At 35.2% G+C, this 18,466-nt stretch overlaps 2 protein-coding genes across 10 annotated transcripts in view; both read right to left on the bottom strand.

The window, feature by feature from the left end:
* The window catches only part of LOC127999688 (electrogenic sodium bicarbonate cotransporter 1), a 63,327-nt gene extending 54,421 nt beyond the window's left edge, over nt 1-8,906 (bottom strand). For 4 of the 9 annotated variants that reach the window (XR_008172521.1, XR_008172527.1, XM_052592203.1 and 1 more), the window contains exon 1: nt 4,114-4,315. Coding sequence is in view for 5 of the 9 variants with exons in the window: in XM_052592203.1 (XP_052448163.1) it covers nt 4,114-4,300 (187 nt within the window). In the remaining 4 variants the exon portion in view is untranslated. Of the gene's footprint in view, nt 1-4,113; nt 4,316-8,318; nt 8,383-8,527 lie in introns of those variants that run through there. The other 5 variants (XR_008172553.1, XR_008172559.1, XM_052592207.1 and 2 more) reach the window with 5 other exon arrangements.
* A 6,780-nt stretch (nt 8,907-15,686) lies between these two features.
* Nucleotides 15,687-18,105, bottom strand: LOC127999671 (interferon alpha/beta receptor 1). Its single transcript, XM_052592202.1, has 7 exons — nt 17,684-18,105; nt 17,453-17,570; nt 17,061-17,221; nt 16,773-16,927; nt 16,527-16,671; nt 16,205-16,365; nt 15,687-15,993 (listed from the first exon to the last, which is right to left on the bottom strand). The coding sequence occupies exons 1-7, from the start codon at nt 17,778-17,780 to the stop codon at nt 15,856-15,858; spliced, it is 975 nt and encodes a 324-aa protein (XP_052448162.1). The 5' UTR covers nt 17,781-18,105; the 3' UTR covers nt 15,687-15,855.
* Between the last annotated feature and the right edge of the window lie 361 nt (nt 18,106-18,466).

Here is an 18,466-nt window from a genome sequence, read left to right as displayed (position 1 = left end):
TCACTATAGTGATAATTTGGACTTATGTCTGTTCTAGAGATGTTACAACTTTTTGATAAAGCTCTGATTGGTTTTCTTTTGGAAATATTTTTAAAATTAATCCTGAATGCATTTATGACTGTAAAAGCATATCGGTGTGTGTCACAATTGCAAAATTGATAAAAAAAATCGCGATATTTTTTTTTTTTTTTTGTCCATGTTTATTCAATAAATACAGTTTAAAATTTAGCTTCTGAGTGCTAAGTTATTAACCCAACAATAGCGGGGTCAGTTAATTTTTTTGAAGTGGGCCGCGCAAACATATGTGTTTGGTTGTGTGGGCCGCGAGTTGAAAAAGGTTGGGAACCACTGACCTAGACCTACCTACCGACCCTTTTTTTTTACTGTTACTTCAAACTAAAATATTTTTAAGGATGGCCTTAATGACTCACCCTCATGTCGTTCCAAACCCGTAAGTCCATGTGACATCAGAGGGTCAGTTAAAATTTGTTGCAGCATCGAAAATAAATTTTGGCCCAAAAATAACAAAAACTATGATTTAATTCATCATTGTCTTCTCTTCTGGGTCTGTTGTGAGCGCGTTCACTGCAGTGTGGTGATTGCGAAACGAACATCCCATCACTACTGGTGATCTGAAAACCGATGCAACCGATTCTTGACTTATGGAGCGTTATCTGGCTCCACCTGGTGTTCATCTTCAGTTCTCTCTTCACAGCAGTTCAGTCAGTGTACTGTTTGAGTAAATTAATTACTCCGGGATATTGGTTTGTTTTAACTCAGAGGGAGTGTCAGCCACATTAAAAAAGTTAACACCTTAAGTCATTTGTGGATTAATGCTTATTGGAGACGCAAACCGTTTAAAACGATTCAGTTCGATTTGGTGAACTGGTTCAAGAAGATCCGGTTACATCGAGTGATTCACTACACTGCAGTGTTTTGAACTCGCTCGCAACAGACACAGAAGATAAAATAATGCTTAATAAAGTCGTAGTTTTTGCTTTTTTTGGACCAAAATGTATTTTCGATGCTTCAAAATATTCTAACTGACCCTCTGATGTCACATGGACTACTTTGAAAATGTTTTTCTTACCTTTATGAACATGGACAGTATAACGTACACACAGTTTCAATGAAGGGACTGAGAGCTCTCGGACTAAATCTAAAATATCTTAAACTGCATTCCGAAGATGAAAGGAGGTCTTATGAGTTTGGAACGACATGAGGGTGAGTCATTAATGACAATTTTCCTTTTTTGGTGAACTATCCCTTTAAGTAAGGAAACTTTGTTTCCTTTGCTCCTACATTTCCCAGAGGTGTGTGCATGATGCATACGCATATTTATCTTACAAAAACGCATGGATTCACTACAGGGGCCTTTATTCACGCCCTGGAGTCGTGTGACAGACATTTTATTACAGATAAAAAGACAACAAACACCAGCTTACCCCATTGAAAGGTTTGGAAGAGCAAGGACAATTTTTGATATAACTCTGATTGGATTATTCTGAAAAAAGAAAGTAACATACACCCAGGATGCTATGAGGATAAGTAGAATATGGATAGATTTCCATTCTCGGGTGAACTAACCCTTTAATGCAGCTGATACATTTTTTCGATCCAACACGCTAAAAATAACTGACGTAATTATCACAGTGGCTACATAGTGTGCGGCAGCATTTTTTTTTTTCACAACTGAGGTAGCCTGTATCATTTCTTATTAAAGCGCGATTGAAGCTATGAGCATGTAATGTCGTCATGAAGTTACCAAAAGGCTAACATAAAATGGCATCAAACCTTTGAATGGTAGTTAAGCATTAAAAAAAATATTATAAATGTAAACGGATTTTCAGTTTACATATGGCTCTCCAAATTTTTAAATAGACGTAATATTAATCCCATTTAAATAATAGTAATACTCTCTGTTGAAAGCCAAGAGAAACAATAGCCGCGTTTCCACAGTCGAGCTTAAACCGGGCGTGCTAGTGCGTGCCAGGGCCAGTCGCGTTTCCACTGTCACTTCCGGGGCTTGATCGTGCCTCGTCGGGGCTTCCTCGGGGGCCAACGGCCAAGGTTTTTGGCCCGACGAAAACCTTGGGCCAAAGCAGGCCAGCTGGGGCTAAAGCAGTGGTTATGAACAAAGATGTAGTTTCTCAGAGCTCAGCGCTGCAGATCATTTCAGAAAGATAACAGCTATAAACACCAGAATTAAATACTTTTTTTTTTTTTTATAAGTTGAGCTCAAAACTCACTCTTAGCAGCGAGTGTTTGAAATAACTTGATCTGATGTGGATTATGATCTCCATACGAGGCAGAAAAATTTATAAGCGATGCAAAAGACTATGCACGCTAAACATTAACATTACCATAGTAAACAAGGTAAATGCAACAACTTGGAGAAATCAGACGTCAGCTTCTTATTCTCTATCGCAATTGTGTATTTATTTAGTAACATATCTTATTTGTCATAAGTCTCATCTCGAGAATTTAGCTCCACGTAGCCTATGCTAAAAATATAATGGTTTTTGTTCGGGAGCTTTTATGAAAATAGAGATATTATCATTCATTCTAAATTTGATGCATAGGCTACTGTGGCTACAAATAAGCAGAAACATACTCGACTGAATAAGCAGGCTATTTTCATAACGCTGAAGCGTTAAAAATTAATTAAAATTAAAAAAAAATTCTGTGATAAATTTTGAGTCCTAATAAACTAATTCATTATGATCAATGTATCACTTAGCTATTCTGTATTAAAACATGGATGCTTTTGAATTTGAATATTTAACAAAGCATGTAAACAAACGGCCACTTTTATAGTGTTCGTTTTGTGATCGAGCTTGTTCCAGTGACTTATTTCTTAGTTTTCTGATAACTCCCTTTGTTGCTGAAATTATGGGGTCACGTGACGTTGTTCCTGAGAGGCGTGCGTGTAAAGGGTGGGTTTTAGTTACGCGCAGCGGAGCTTCATGAAAAGTGGAAACCTTGCGCTATTCTGGCCTCGTGTTACTGGCCCAAGGCTATTAGCCCCGCCCGGCCAGTTTTAAAACCTGGCTCGCACTGGCCCGACAGTGGAAATGCGGCTAATACGAATACAAAAGCATTTCTATTAAATTGTTCAGAATAGCAAAATTACATATTAGTCTCACCATCTCAGCAGTATATAGTATGTATAATACACATAGTATGCAAATATTCAGTATGCACAAATGACTGTCTATTTCAAATTAATAGTGTACAACACAGAGGTTTTTGTTGTTGTTGTTAGGTAAAACATTTTGTACAAACTTGCAATTTTTTTTCCTAAAATATCATAATTGGACACCATGCATGTGCAACAGTAAAATACTACTTTTTGAAATGGTTGTTGTTGCATAATACTGATATATTTCCTGTTTTAGAAGTATAGAGTTTATACTGTGCAGTATTCAGTAAGCTGTAAGCTATTATTCATTGTGAACTGAAAGGATAAGGAACTGTTAAAGTCATGCAAACTGAACAGACAGAAGATGAAACACAGGTCCATCCCTCCTCCCAGCTTACCATCCAAAAGCTAAAGATATCTGCAGTATGTAGTTGAAACACCTGTTGAGGACCTATTAGTCAGTGTGCTTTTTTATTAAGCCTTTAATTATTCACAATAACAGATTATACCGATGTAGCTATGTTATTACAAGCAATGAAATATTTACTTGATTATTTATTGATTTATTTTATTATGCGTATCTTGTTGTTTTATATTTTTATTTAGTTTTTGTAGAATACAAGCTTCATCAGGACAAACACCTTATTCTGATTCTAGCTTCAATAATTAAAAAATAAAAATGGACATGCTCTCAAAATGCATTCTGATAAACAACACACACTAGCACTCACTTAAATCTCTATTTGGACTGGAAGAAAGTTGTCAAGGTAAACACAAAGTCACCTAGTATTTGTGCCCTACATCTTCATCACCCTAGAGGAATAATACTAATTATACCACTCAAATCTAACTATATCAAAGCAAAACCCAAATGATTTCACAATAAGAGACATTTTTTAGGCTTCAAACTTTAGTTCACAATACAAATCAAAAAATGACTTTAGTTTAAAAAAATACAATGAGATACTTACCTTCAACTTCTTCCTCATCACATAAGTGTTTGAGTAACGAGGCCCCTCTGTCCAGCACAGCCTCATCCTCCATCCTGTAGTAGTAAAAGAGAAAGAAAGACTGCTCACATTTCTCTTCTAAAGACAACGTGGAGCCATATCGGCACGGCTCATTCACTTGCAGTGTGTTTCTGCTAGTACTAGCCATGTCCCCAGGTTAGCAGGCAATGCTAACAAGGGGGAAGCTCTTGTTTCTGGGTCCAGCCCTGGATAGTAGATGTGCGGTGCAACTTATGGGCCATGGTCCAATTCTGAATACTGCCTTTGAGGGACGCAGGAGCAGTCAGGTAGACATTGGGAGGGTAATCTGGTCTATGGGGGATGGGACGGGCTGGGCAGCCTAGCAAGATGCTAATTGAGTCTGATGTCCAGGAGGTGTGAGCCGTGGGGGGAATTAACACTGAGCATGGACTCAAACACTATTTATGACAATCAGATTTCTCCAAGTGATTATGAGGCATTATGTGCCCTTCTGACATTAGATCAATAATGAAACATAACTTAATCTGTCTTGAAATAGGAAACTTTACAAACAAACAATCTTTACTGTATTTTCCTAAAAACAGTTCACACCTGACTGTAGTCACACCAGGTCAAAATGTTATTGTTGAGAAGAAGAAGAAAATACAGATAAGCCTTGCATTGGTTTATTATTACATTTAGAAATCATGTTGAATTAATACAAAGTCGCTTTGGAATATAAGTCAAATCAAAGACAAACATTCATAGCAGGGTTGAAAATCATTTAAATACTTAATATGTATATCCCATTTTGATATCTAAATCTAATATTACTATATATGACAATGCTTATTTTTTTAAAATATAAAAATAAAATAAAATAAATTAATGCATGGCTAAGCAGAGCAAAAACATAAAGCAAGAAAAACTCAAACAAATTTGTCCAGTATACTGGATGTCTGGAATGAGGAGGATAAAGATCCATAGCAGGGCTGAAATTAACTAATTTCCTGTTTGACATTTTTTTTCAATAATAAGTGAAGAGGTGGTATGCTATTCCTTACAGATTTTTTTTTTTTTAATAAAGTCAGTTACATCACTGGAGAAGTCAACTCTGAGTAGGCTCATGTACGACATAAATCTGACATGTTCTGCTTTTACTACATAGTATAAATAGCAACATTATCACATTGCTTTGAGTGATTAGTTTTGCCATTAAGTTGCCTAAAGAGTATGTTGTTAGAAGACAATGCTTCCATAACCATTAATACATGAAAGATGTAATATCTTTAATTCTTCATTGAGACACTCTCCATTTAAAAGGTATGCTGTAAACTATCTAGTGTACTTTACAGCTGCATCTGGGGAAGTATGTAGCCATTTGCCCACTAGGAATAAAGATTATAGCTCCAAGCAAGGTGTGACTGCTCTTTGTCACATTAGTGATAAAGAGTCCAAAGACCAGACCGAAACAATTCAGGCACTGATCTTCTCTTTCGAGAATAAGGGCGTGACTAAAACTCTGCAGTAAATGAGTATGATGTTATTTGTTCAGATAACAATCATCTTTACAGGTTTGACAATAGAATGCTTTTCACTTCTATAATACATTAAAAACAATTAATGCCCAGAGAACACCCTTTAGATAATGCTTTCCTCAATGGGCTCATTACAGGTTTACAAAAAAATAAATACAAACCAAGATGTGAACACAAACAGGAAGGATAGAGCTTGTTTCTCTGATAAGAGTGCAGAGCTCCCCAGGAGCCCAGTGTCACTGCATATCTCAACTAGATGCAATCAAGCATGCTGAAAAGATGCCAAGTTTAACCACTCAATTCTGCAACCCATTGAAAAAGATTTCAGCAAAATGATATTACATTGCTTCTTGCACATTTCAGAACACTTCTCAAACAGTGTGTTCAGATTTATCTGGAATATGAATGTAAATCTGGCAACAGGTTATTACATTTGTTTTTATATGTATCGCAACAGTTCGGAAGTGAAATGTCCGGTTAGTGGTGCTAAAATGTAAATGCTCTGACGCATTTAAAAAATAACATACCACCTATATACTAAACCCTATCCTAAAATTATTCAGTAGCGTTAACACAAGTATATGTGAGATAGAATTGCATTTACTGAATCAACTATGTCATTTTAGATTGCTTCTACAGGTCTCGTTTCATGGAATTTGTGCTTGGGTGCTCAGCATCACAAGTGCATTGTTGTACCAGGTGAGCTACTGATCAAGTTTACAATGTCAGAAAAAAACATTCAAATGGAACTGTGATACAAACATAAATATGTATCAGTTCACAGATCATGTTCTATGTTAAAAGTGTTTTGAGGTCATAGCATAGTATTGTGCAAGGAACTGTGTAACAATAAGTCTTTATTGATGGATTTTTACTGCCTCTACTGTTCATTGCTAGAAGCTGCAGTGAAAAAAGTTTGTATAGGTACATTTTGGAGTTTAGCAAATAAGTAGGTAGAGGCACGCTTTCCCATTGTTCATATGTTGCAATTCTGGCAAAGTGATGCTCCACAGTATGTCAAGACATGTGTCATCCAAAGGGCTATTCAACTTTTATGAAAGTTAAAAGTTAAGTTAATACCAAAAACCATTTAAAAAGCGATATAACTAAGACCTGCGGGGGTTTACACATGCTGTTAAACAATAACTACATAGGTTAACTGTAATGCATACAGATGTGTGAATTATTGTATAGCACTTGGTTATCTTTGGCATGCTATAATACTACACGACTGGTTAATAGGTCAGTGAAAAGGTTTACAGAGGGGTGTGTGGACATGACCATGATTCTAACACCTAGACTTTACACATACACCACAGTTAGGACTGTTAATAGCAACCATCAACAATACCAGTTTTATGGACAATGTCAAAATTCATAACTTTTATGATCATAACAGAAAAAACAATACTGTTTATAGTAATCTTATTTGTACAGAAAGTATGCCTACAAACTGTAAGAAAAACATTTCTATTAAAAGTAGGCTGTTGTTGTTGTTATTTTATCTTCAGACTGTGACTGTTACTTGTCCCCTTAGACTGAAACTATCCCTCTTTCTCCTCCAATCTTCATTGCCACCTATAGAACAGATACTGACACAGCAAGCACCAACTGTACTGCTTCACAACAGATGAGTTCACAGTTTTGGTGTCATTTGGGTGAACTGTCATTTAAGAATCAGCTTTCTTGAACAACTAACAACTAAAACAGAATTAGGGCCATATTAACAGTCTGTGAATGTACATACATGAAATATAACAAACCAGCATACTACACTACACCACACTTAATGCATAAAACTGGTGACACAAATTTAACTGCAAGAAAAAAAAAAGAATCTAGAGATGAAGGCACTGAAATTATCTTTTCAGATTTCTTTAGCATTTTACACATAACAATCTGCTTAACTGACTTTAATCTTTAATGGGTAAGAGAATCATACTTTCTGCAAATATGACCTTGTATATTTAGTTCTACTATCACTGATATTTGAGTATTTGGATGTAAAAGGCTACAAGGATGATATAAATAAGTTTACGTCTTAACAAACAGTTTTGGATGAATCTCAACATGAGAGGCATTTATCTATTTTTGGGTGCAGAATATAGCCGATCATATGTTTATTACAAATATTGATATACTCCATTCACATAAATGAAAGACAGAAAGAAGCTCCTACACTGAACTGTGAGCAGTTAGACAGAAGATCTTAAGGTGTTGTCAAATTAGCCAGGTTTTGGTGTTTCGAAGTACTAATAAATAATAATGAGAGACTTTACTAAATTCATATTAGTATAATGGAGCTGACATATAGTAATATGGGAAAAATCATGAGCATTATTACTTAAAACTACATAGAAAAGATCGAACTCACAGCGGGTGAAATATGAAGAGAGGACCTCAAGGATATCTCTGATATTAGGCCCATCTTATTTTACACAAGTTTTTATAAACAGCCTATCTGGCAGTACTGGCAAAATGTAGGTACGTAAAAACTACTGTAACCTTAAGTATTTTCAACTCAAACAGCTTGCAGTGTCTGCTCTGCGGTTGTTGTTGTATGGGCTTTCAGATGCTGTTCTACTTTGAACTGGATGAGACTTGTTAACTGATCTGTAACCCTGACCACAGAACCGATAAATACAGGAAAAGGTTTTAAGCTCTTACCTTTTACCGCCGCTCATTTTGTTCAAGCGAATCACTGATAATGTATTCCAGTAGTTTGCTGCCTCTGCAACGCCAAACATTTCAACTGTTCAGTTACTGCGCCATGACAATAATGGGTTTAAATAGCCCTTATGAGTGTAATAAGAAAGCTACATGTCTTTTTATAATAGCAAAACCTAAAAAAGTGATAGAAAGTAGATCTAAAATACCTCCCGTCCTGTCTGAAAGAGCTCCGACGCATGGGACAGAGATAACGCGCGTCTGCTGGAGCGGCAGAACAACTGGACGCTTCAGCGTTTCATTTATTACAGACGCTCTAGTCACGTCACAGCACGAGTGGGAGGTCAAAAAGCTGCGCTAAAACACGCGTTTAGCCTACCTGGAAGATGATAATGACACCCATTTCTCCTTGAAAACGAAAATTCGTTAACTTGAAAATACACTCCTCAAAGCGTAAACACAAGTAACCCGCGTAACTACTTTGCGTGCGCTCGCGTGATCAGCGGATCCAAAGTTTGGCGGAGGGATGAAAACAGGTGCTCCGCGCGCACCTTGTGGTGCCTCCAAATTCACGCGAGACACAGCGACACCTTCTGTAGAAATCTCACACAGACAACATGCCGAAATAAACAAATAAACACAATGTACAATTTTAATAACCTTAGCAATTTAGCAAATGTTTTTGATTTGTGGACAAAAATTTTTTTTAGGCAAGCCTATGTATATATTTAATTTCAGAAAATTGTAAACCAATAACTTTACGCTTTTTTTAAAAGGAAAATTAAGATTTGGTTGTATTTTGTTACTCTTTTCATTATAACAGACATACCTAATTAAGGCATGTTATGTTATGCTATGTTATGTTATGTCAGTAAGCATCTCAATTGAATGAAAAAGACACCTCAGAACAAAATGTTTGTGCTACATAGACACGCTAATGTTCTTTTTAAGTGATACATTATTTAACGCTCAGTTGGAGAGCATGGTTTTTCTGAAGGTCATTCCTCTCCTCTTTCTACGTAGGGACAAAAGCCATATGTGTTAAGTGAGTGGACTTTATTTTAACATCAGCTGTTCTTATGCTAATGATGACATACACAATAATAGCAGAAAAGATGTATTTATTATAGTCATATTTTATTTTATGCACATGCTTATTGTTTTTTTCTTTCTTTCTTTCATTTCTCTTCACTTTTATTTATGTTGTGTGTCTGAAACTTGACAGAATTGTTTTACTGAAAAAGTGAAGTGACATTCAGCCAAGTATGGTGACCCATGCTCAGAATTTGTGCTCTGCATTTAACCCATCTGAAATGCACACACACAGAGCAGTGAACACACACACACACACTGTGAGCACACACCCGGAGCAGTGGGCAGCCATTTATGCTGCGGCGCCCGGGGAGCAGTTGGGGGTTCGATGCCTTGCTCAAGGGCACCTAAGTCATGGTATTGAAGGTGGAGAAAGAGCTGTTCATGCACTCCCCCCACCCACAATTCTGTCCGGCCCGAGACTAGAACTAACAACCCTTCAATTGGGAGTCCAACCCTCTAACCATTAGGCCACGACTTCCCCACGTAATAGGCCTACTGTGTGGCTGTTGGATGCATGAAAATTTGATGAGTGCTCAAAGTGGTGAAAAGTTGCCAATAACTGATCGTTTTAGCAGGAAATGTGTTTTCCTGTTGATAGTATTTAGAGTTTCTGAGTTTGGAAGTTTGTAGTTTGATTTTGTCCATGGTCTTAATGATATTCATCTTGCCATTTCTTCGTAATTTGAGATTCTCTCTAACTAGCGTTAACCTCTGTCAAAGCCGTATGATTGTAGGCCACTGAGCAAATTGTTAATCTTATGAAAGAGCAAGAGAGGTAGGTTTTTGATTTGGAAGATATTTAACTTCCTTCACTGAGATTACCATTTTGTAGTCCTAAAACCCAGGAGAGATTTAGCATTTACTAGCCTCGCGTTCCCTTGTCAGTTTCTTATGAATTTTCAATTTTAGAGTAAAATAAGGTCTGTGATTAACATATTTGAAAATATTCCATGTTTTGTTCAATAACATAAATTACAAAGACTAACAAGTACAGTAAATAATGACTACAACTATCACACAGATGTACATTTACATGCTTGACAAATCAGACAACTGTTGCAGTCCTTCAAATAGCAAATGTTTTTAAAACATAGAGTTCAGAATTAAATGAGTATTGTACTTGATTCTCTCCATATGCTTTTTTAGCCTTTATTCTCAAACACATTAGTCATTGTAAAGTACTCTTTGAATATTGCCCTTATTTAGGCAGAAACTGGCATGCATGAATGTGCAGCCCTCAAATAATTTCATACCTACTCTAAAAGGTTAGATGTGGACAGACAGGGACAGAGGTGGAAATTCTATGCATAAAGTATGACTCTGAAAAATAGCCTACAAAATGTAGAATTGAATTAACACTGTCTGTGATATGGTGTTATGCAGGTTTTAAACAAGCAAAATAAACCACTGAACATAGTGATTTTGAAAGCCTAGATGTCCTACTGGCATTTTTTCTTGGCAGATGATCTCTTACCAAACTGACAATCCTTTCTCATCTCCCACATCTCTGTGAGAGCTTGCTAAAGTTTTTATGCCAGAGTTTTGAAGTCTCAACTGGCTCTATGACCGTGGACTGTCTGCAGAGGCATTTCTGATCCAGGTCATCTTATTTCATGTAGAGTGGAGCCAAATCTTTGCAGTTTATCTATCTATTTTTTGTTTGTTTGTTTCTCTGTCATGGTTTCCCTTTCATAGATAGATAAACAAGACAAGTGCACTCTTCTCACCTTGAGGCAAGAGAGAAATACACAGACACACACTCAACATGAGAGGACTCTTGTCTTGGACTCCAGGGAGCTATAGTGACTCCTAAACACTGCTGAGTTTTGCCTTCAAACTTCCAGTAAGAGCACTGAGCTCTCAAAATACTATGTCCAAATGCTGGAACCATCAGCATTAACCAAATACTAAATAGACAAATCAAACAAATCATCACTATCATCACAGAATCTATAATGAAAACACTCCAGTTTGATTTGTTTAAAGGCTCAAATTGTTAAAGTTGTTTGAATATGATAATTTACTGTTTAAATCACTCGTTGCCATCATCTTGTTCAAGTTAGTTTGAAAGTCCATTCAGATAATAAATATATCTAAGCTTGTCATAAACAGATAAGAATTTATATCTAGTAAGTTCAAAGTTGTGATGCGGTTTGAAACTTAAGAATATGTTTTGAGTCTCAAATATGTAACCATGGTTTGCGCTTGTGCATGTACATGTGTTGGCTATTTAAAATGTTTGTTTGTCCATTTATTTGATCAAAAACACAGTAAAAACAGTAATAATGTGAAATGTTACAATTTCAAATATCTTCTATTTAATGCGTTTTAAAATGTAATTTATTCCTGTGTTAGCAAAGCTGTATTTTCGGCATCATCACTGCAGTCTTCAGTGTCACATGATCCTTCTGATATCATTCTAATATACTGTTATACTCTAATATGCTGATCTGCAGCTCAAGAAACATTAATTATAAGCAATGCTAAAAACAGTTTTGCTGCTTAATATTTTCGTGGATATACTTTTACTTCTTTTGTATTATTTTAATAAAATGACTGACCCCAAGCTTTTGAATGGTAGTTAACATAACAAGAGAGAATTCATTCTTACAGGCTCATATAGAAATCAATCCTGTTCAAATAATCAAAGAATTAATAGATTTGAAAAAAATGTGGCACTCCAATATGATTATCTTGAACATATAAAACATAATTTTAAATCCAAAGTTTTTACTTCTTTCCATGCTTTAAATATTTTCTTGAGAGATCGACCTTTGCACACAAGAATGGTTTTATCAGACCAAAGGTAACCATATCAGGGTTGTTCTACACAGTTTGATCCCATAGTAAAAGACCTCCAATCTTTGCAAAGTAAAACAAACAACAACTAAACAACTAAATCTAAACTTGTTTGCCAGTCTTAAATGGTTTTGTCTGGTTATAAGCCGGTAAACTAACAGGCCATTGTGATGGAAATGTACTTTGTTTTTATTTAATTTCTTACTTTGCTGCATATGAAATGTTCATGAAGAGTCTTTTGTTGAAACATCATTGTTGCATATAGAAAGATAAATCCTGAGCATCTTAACCGGTAGAAAGAACTGGTTTTAGCAGGTTTGAGTATGAAAGTATCTTTCTCTCTTTGCAAAGTATGAAAGAAGACAAAGACAAAAGTTGACAACCTTTCTCAGCCAAAAATTTTTCCACAACAGCATCCAGCTGAACTAGACCAGCTTAGCTAAATAAACCATCCAAGACCAGCTAAACTTCTCAGGCTGCTTCAAGCTGCTTTTTCAGAAGAGATATTGGTCCATGGTTGTTTAGGTAACAGTGTTTAGAAAATAAACTCTTACATAAATGTGTCTGTATTTCTCAGGACACAAACATCCAGATGTAATGCATCATCTACTTGGACACCTGTCTGTCATGACGTATTTGAAGCTCTTTGTTCCTCACGGTGCATTTGCATGGAGGCATTTTTAATAACATTCCTTTGATGTACAGTATATTGGGACAAAGGCATCAGGAGGAAGAGTTAAGGGGTTTACAACTGTTCCTTGTCATCTCTAAAGCCATCCAACACATTGTTTGCCACTGGCAAATTCTTTACTTCAGTCTTATGCAACGATAGGATGTTCTGTGAAGAAAACACAGGGTGCACAAGTTCATAGTTCAATCTAAAATGGCTTTTGACTCCCAGCTTTTCTTTATGAACAACCAGATGAGTCTTTTCATCAGGTAAAAGATGTGCAATGCTGCAAAATATGAATAGGTTTTTCTTAGAGCAGCAGAGTTTGGGAAGGGAGTACTACTGTAACTCACTAAAGACGAGCTTGATTGTCAAGCTTGTGCCCTCTTGTGGTAAAAAAAGAGGGGAAAAGAAAAAAGTTTCACTCCTGGCAAAAGTTACTTATGTCATTAGAATAATTTATTTATAGGACTTATCTTAATCTTCAAGTTTCTTTTCCTTTTTCACAATTACGAAACTCAAGTTCAGTTACATGTTTTATATGTATTTTGAATACATTGTTCTTCATAAATAAATAGCACTTATTTCGATCCTAAAAAAGCAAACCATTTTTTTTTTTCTTTTAATTATGAAAGTTGTACACATCCTCTTGAGCACGTTTATACAAAATCTGTACAAGAAAAACTAAACAAGAAAAGGAGACAAACATTTCAACTTTTCAGGGATTTCACAGTTCTAAAGTAAAATACCTGATCTCTGGCTTAAACTGAGACCAAAGCAAGTGGTTTTTCTCAGTTAGCAGTAGTTTCATTGATGCATTAAAAAAAAAAAAAATGATCAAACAACTCACATTCAAACTATACTATTATGTTAAGTGCATTTTACAGTGTAAAAATATTGACCACAATAACTACTAACTGCATGGTGAACATAAAAATATATACAAGCTCACTATTTTATCAAAAGCAAACCACTTTTAACATTTGTGACCCTGGACCACAAAACCAGTCTTAAGTCGCTATAGGGTATTATTTGAAGCAATAGCCACAAATACATTGTATGGGTCAAAAATTATTGATTTTCATTTTATGCTAAAAATCATTAGGATATTAAGTAAAGCTCATGTTCCATTAAGATATTTAGTAAATTTCCTACTGTAAATATATAAAAACTTTATTTTTGATTAGTAATTTGCATTGCTGAGAACTTAATTTGAACAACTTTAAAGACTTTTCAATAATTTGATTTATTTGCGCCCTCAGATTCCAGATCTTCAAATAGTTGTATCTCTGTCAAATATTGTCCTATCATAACAAACCATATATCAATGTAGTTTTCAGATTATATATAAATCTCAATGTTGAAAAATTGACCCTTAAGACTGGTTTTGTGGTCCAGGGTCACATATAATTAAAATAAGCTCTGACACGTACTTTTCAGAAAACAACACTACTCTGCAAATATCCTCTTTTCTTCCATTTAGAATACATCAGTGTAGAAAACTGCATTCATTACATGAAATGTTATATGCAACCAAGTAAATTTCACAAAAAAGGACAAATAGAAAACAGACAATACCAAAATGTATACTGATACTTAGAATGAAATAACATTAAAGTAACTAAATACAAAATGCAATACTAAAAAGTGAGCACTTGTGTTTTGTGTTGTAACAGGAGTTGAGTGGTGACAGGGAATAAATAAAAGAGGAGTTAGTTCCAAACAATAACAAGCTAATTACATGATTACAGTGATTATATATATATATATATATATATATATATATATATATATATATATATATATATATATATATATATATATATATATATATATATATATCAAATTAAATTTATGCATTTAGCAGACGCTTTTATCCAAAGCGACTTACAGTGCATTCAGGCTATCAATTTTTATCTACCATGTGTTCCCGGGGAATTGAACTCCCAAATTTGTGTTTGATAGTGCAAAGCTCTACCAAGTGAGCTACAGGAATGAGGCCGAAAGCGATTACCGTATTTTTGGGACTATAAGTCACACCTGAGTATAAGTCGCATCAGTCCAAAATTACGTGATGATGAGGAAAAAAAAACATATATAAGTCGCACTGGACTTTAAGTCGCATTTATTTAGAACCAAGAACCAAGAGAAAACATTACCGTCTACAGCCGGGAGAGGGCGCTATATGCTGCTTAGTGTAGACTACAGGAGCACTGAACAGCATCTCTGGCAGCAGAGAGCGCCCTCTCGTGGCTGTAGATGGTAACGTTTTCTCTTGGTTCATTTCTCTCGGTTCATGTCAAATTAATTTTGACAAATAAGTCGCACCAGACTATAAGTCACAGGAACAGCCAAACTATGAAAAAAAGTGTGACTTATAGTCCGGAAAATACGGTAGATTGTCCTAAAACAAGTGCAACAATGATTTTCATATTTAGTGTTAATAGAGCTAAAAATATTGAACATAATCTAACTCAAATAGCTAAAGTCAATGGAAAAATATATATATACTCTATTTTCAGCAATATAAACCATATAACCATTTTCTGATACTCGACCAGTATATGTATATATATATATATATATATATATATATATATGTATATATATATATATATATATATATATATATATATATATATATATATATATATATATATATATATATATATATATATATATATGTATATATATATATATATATATGTATATATATATATATATATATATATATATATATATATATATATATATATATATATATATATGTGTGTATGTATGTATGTATGTATATATATATATATATATATATATATATATATATATATATATATATATATATATATATATATATATAAACTGTACTTACAAAGGACCGATCTGAATATAGTTTGTTATTGATGTGCAAAGCATATTATGCACCGAAAAAAGTAAATACATTTTACATGCATAAAGACCAACACAATCGTTATGTTAAACAACTTGTTCCTCTTCTTGGTCTTTCTGCTTCACACTGCTGTTCTCTATTACTAGGATCATGTCACATGACTGTAAACTTTGACAGCTGGGACTTGGACATGCTTGCAGAGGAAACTCCCCAGACCTAATAAACTATGTAGGGAAAGAAAATAGAACTCATTTAATAAAAAACTAATCAAAACACACTTCACATCTGACTCTAAGTGATGCATGATCATTTAAGAGAGGGTTATGACCTGGTAGCAAGACAACTTGCCCATGAAAGTACAGTATAACACTGAGTTTGTATTCAGTTACTTTACTTCATCTCAGTGAAGAGATCATTCTAAATATGGATGTGTACCTCTAGATAGTGGTCAGGGATTTCCAGGCGGAGGGGCTGTAACAGCGGTTTGACCTTTTTGTGGTGTTTAAAAAGCAGAAAAATAAACACTCCACACATGGCCGTAACAAGCAGTGTAGTTGATATAATAAACAGCAAATCACGGCTCTTCACCATTTCCACTACACAGGAAAAAATTATTTTCAGTAAAACAAATTAATGCGATTAATTAATAAAACATGCAATTCATTTCAGTATGTACTAAGCTAACTAATTGGGTTTCATCACAAACAATGTGAATCAAACTCATGCAGCTTGTAATAAATAAGGGAAGAAGACTTACGCGTTTCTGGGATGATTGCACAACTTTGGTTGCTAATATTTCCATAAGGCTTATCATAGAAGAGATACTGAACCTGGAAACAGTAGTTTTGCCCTGATTCCAGTTCAAGTATTTGTTTCTTGCTATTTGTAATAATAGACTCTACCTGCAGGATCAAAAACTCTTATCAGCTTCACAATAGTCCTCTTACAGAAATATAGTGAATGAAGTTTATGTGATTTTCTGTGTGTGAAGGATGCAAAAGACCTTTGAGTATCCTCCATTATCCACTTTCCAGAACGATACGTTGAACTGAATATGTTCTCCATGTTCATATTTCAAGCTGCCGTCCATATGATCCATAGTAACATAAACCTTTCCAGGTTTCACAGACAGTTTCATCACAGGAACACAAGCGTTAGCTGTGAAACAGGATGAAAAAAGAAATGTATAACAAGGTGAATATGAGCTCTTGAGTTTATGTTACATATTAGAGGTGACAAACGTGTCAATTTAAAATTGATGGGACATATAAACACATAAAGCACTCCTTACTGTTTACACACTGGACTTTTGTTGAATATTTCCATTCAGACGTGTTATTTCCTTTCTCTGCGCGTACCCGAAATTCTGCTCCATAAAACTCAGGAGTGATTTTAAATCTTAATTCTGTCTTGTTATGGCTCGTCACATTGTACCATTCATCCTCTGATTTGCTAAAAAAAAAAAAAAATCAAAGTAACCATAGAGAAGAAGTTAGTTTTTCTACTAAGGCCTCAGTCACCATCCAATTTCAGGCCTAATAAGAGTGACTGCCCATTTTGTCTAACTTATAATTGTGTGCTCCAGTTCGGAAAGAAGATATTAAGTGTTTGCAGCAACATGAGGGCAACATAAGAATAAATGATGACTGAATAAGAACTACCCATTGAAGACCACATGCTTACAAGCTCCGTTTATACTGCAGTGAATACAGCACACTGTCTTCATCGGGAGGCTTCTTCCACTGCAGATATGATCCGAATAACTTGACACCCTGAGGCGGATTTAAGCAGGATGTCCCCTCTGAAATAAAACAAACAGGAAGTATTCTCGGTTCTGAATATGACAGTAATCATAAGCTCTTTTTAAATATTACAGTCACTGCAATTCCACATATCACGTTTTTGTGTCCTTACCGAAGTTGATTAACAGCATAAAAACAGCCCCTACGAAAACGTGGCGGATCATTTTGATGATTTTTGATTCATATCTTTCACCGTGAAATCTGTCCATTTCGTGAACGCGACATTCTGTGGCTTTCGTGAGGAAAGACGACACGTACTTTTAAGATAAACAAAGTAAATGTTGCGTAATGTGTGCAGCTATAAGAGACTCACACAATAAAATTGAAACACAAAACTATCCGTTAAACCCGACATAAAAATAAATAAAAACACCGTCACAGCACTGTTCTTGTTATCTCTTTAAGCATAATTCCCATTTGTAAATTTTATTTTACAGTCAGTCGATGATTCAGATCCTCTTTCGTCTCACTCATTCCGCCCACTCGTCGTTATCTGGAAGTCTTGACTGCCGCAAAATATCGCGAGAACGGCAAATGCTGATATTACGGACGGAGTAAAGATTAAAATTTTGGACTCTAACAAAACACAACAAAAGGCGCCCTCTTCACGAAATGTTTTTCAAGGCAAAGGAGCAAAAACGCAGGTCGGAAATTAAAATAAATTAAATAATGAATTAAGTCATAATGAACACTCGCGAGACTTTGCGACGGCCGAGGAGCGATCATTTCTCGGCACTAGCCAAAAGCGAAACTAAAATCACGTGTTACATTTTCTGACCGATACAGTGCACTCTGTGACCGCGTTAAATTTTATATAGGAACTATTTGTCACTGAAGGTAGAAGGTTTATACGTAGGTTTCAGTTTTTGTGTATACATATAGAGTCGACCACAAT

The sequence above is a fragment of the Carassius gibelio genome, chromosome A5 (assembly GCF_023724105.1).
Source record: "Carassius gibelio isolate Cgi1373 ecotype wild population from Czech Republic chromosome A5, carGib1.2-hapl.c, whole genome shotgun sequence".
NCBI classification, from domain to species: Eukaryota; Metazoa; Chordata; class Actinopteri; order Cypriniformes; family Cyprinidae; genus Carassius; species Carassius gibelio.
This window is presented reverse-complemented; position numbering and strand designations above follow the sequence as displayed.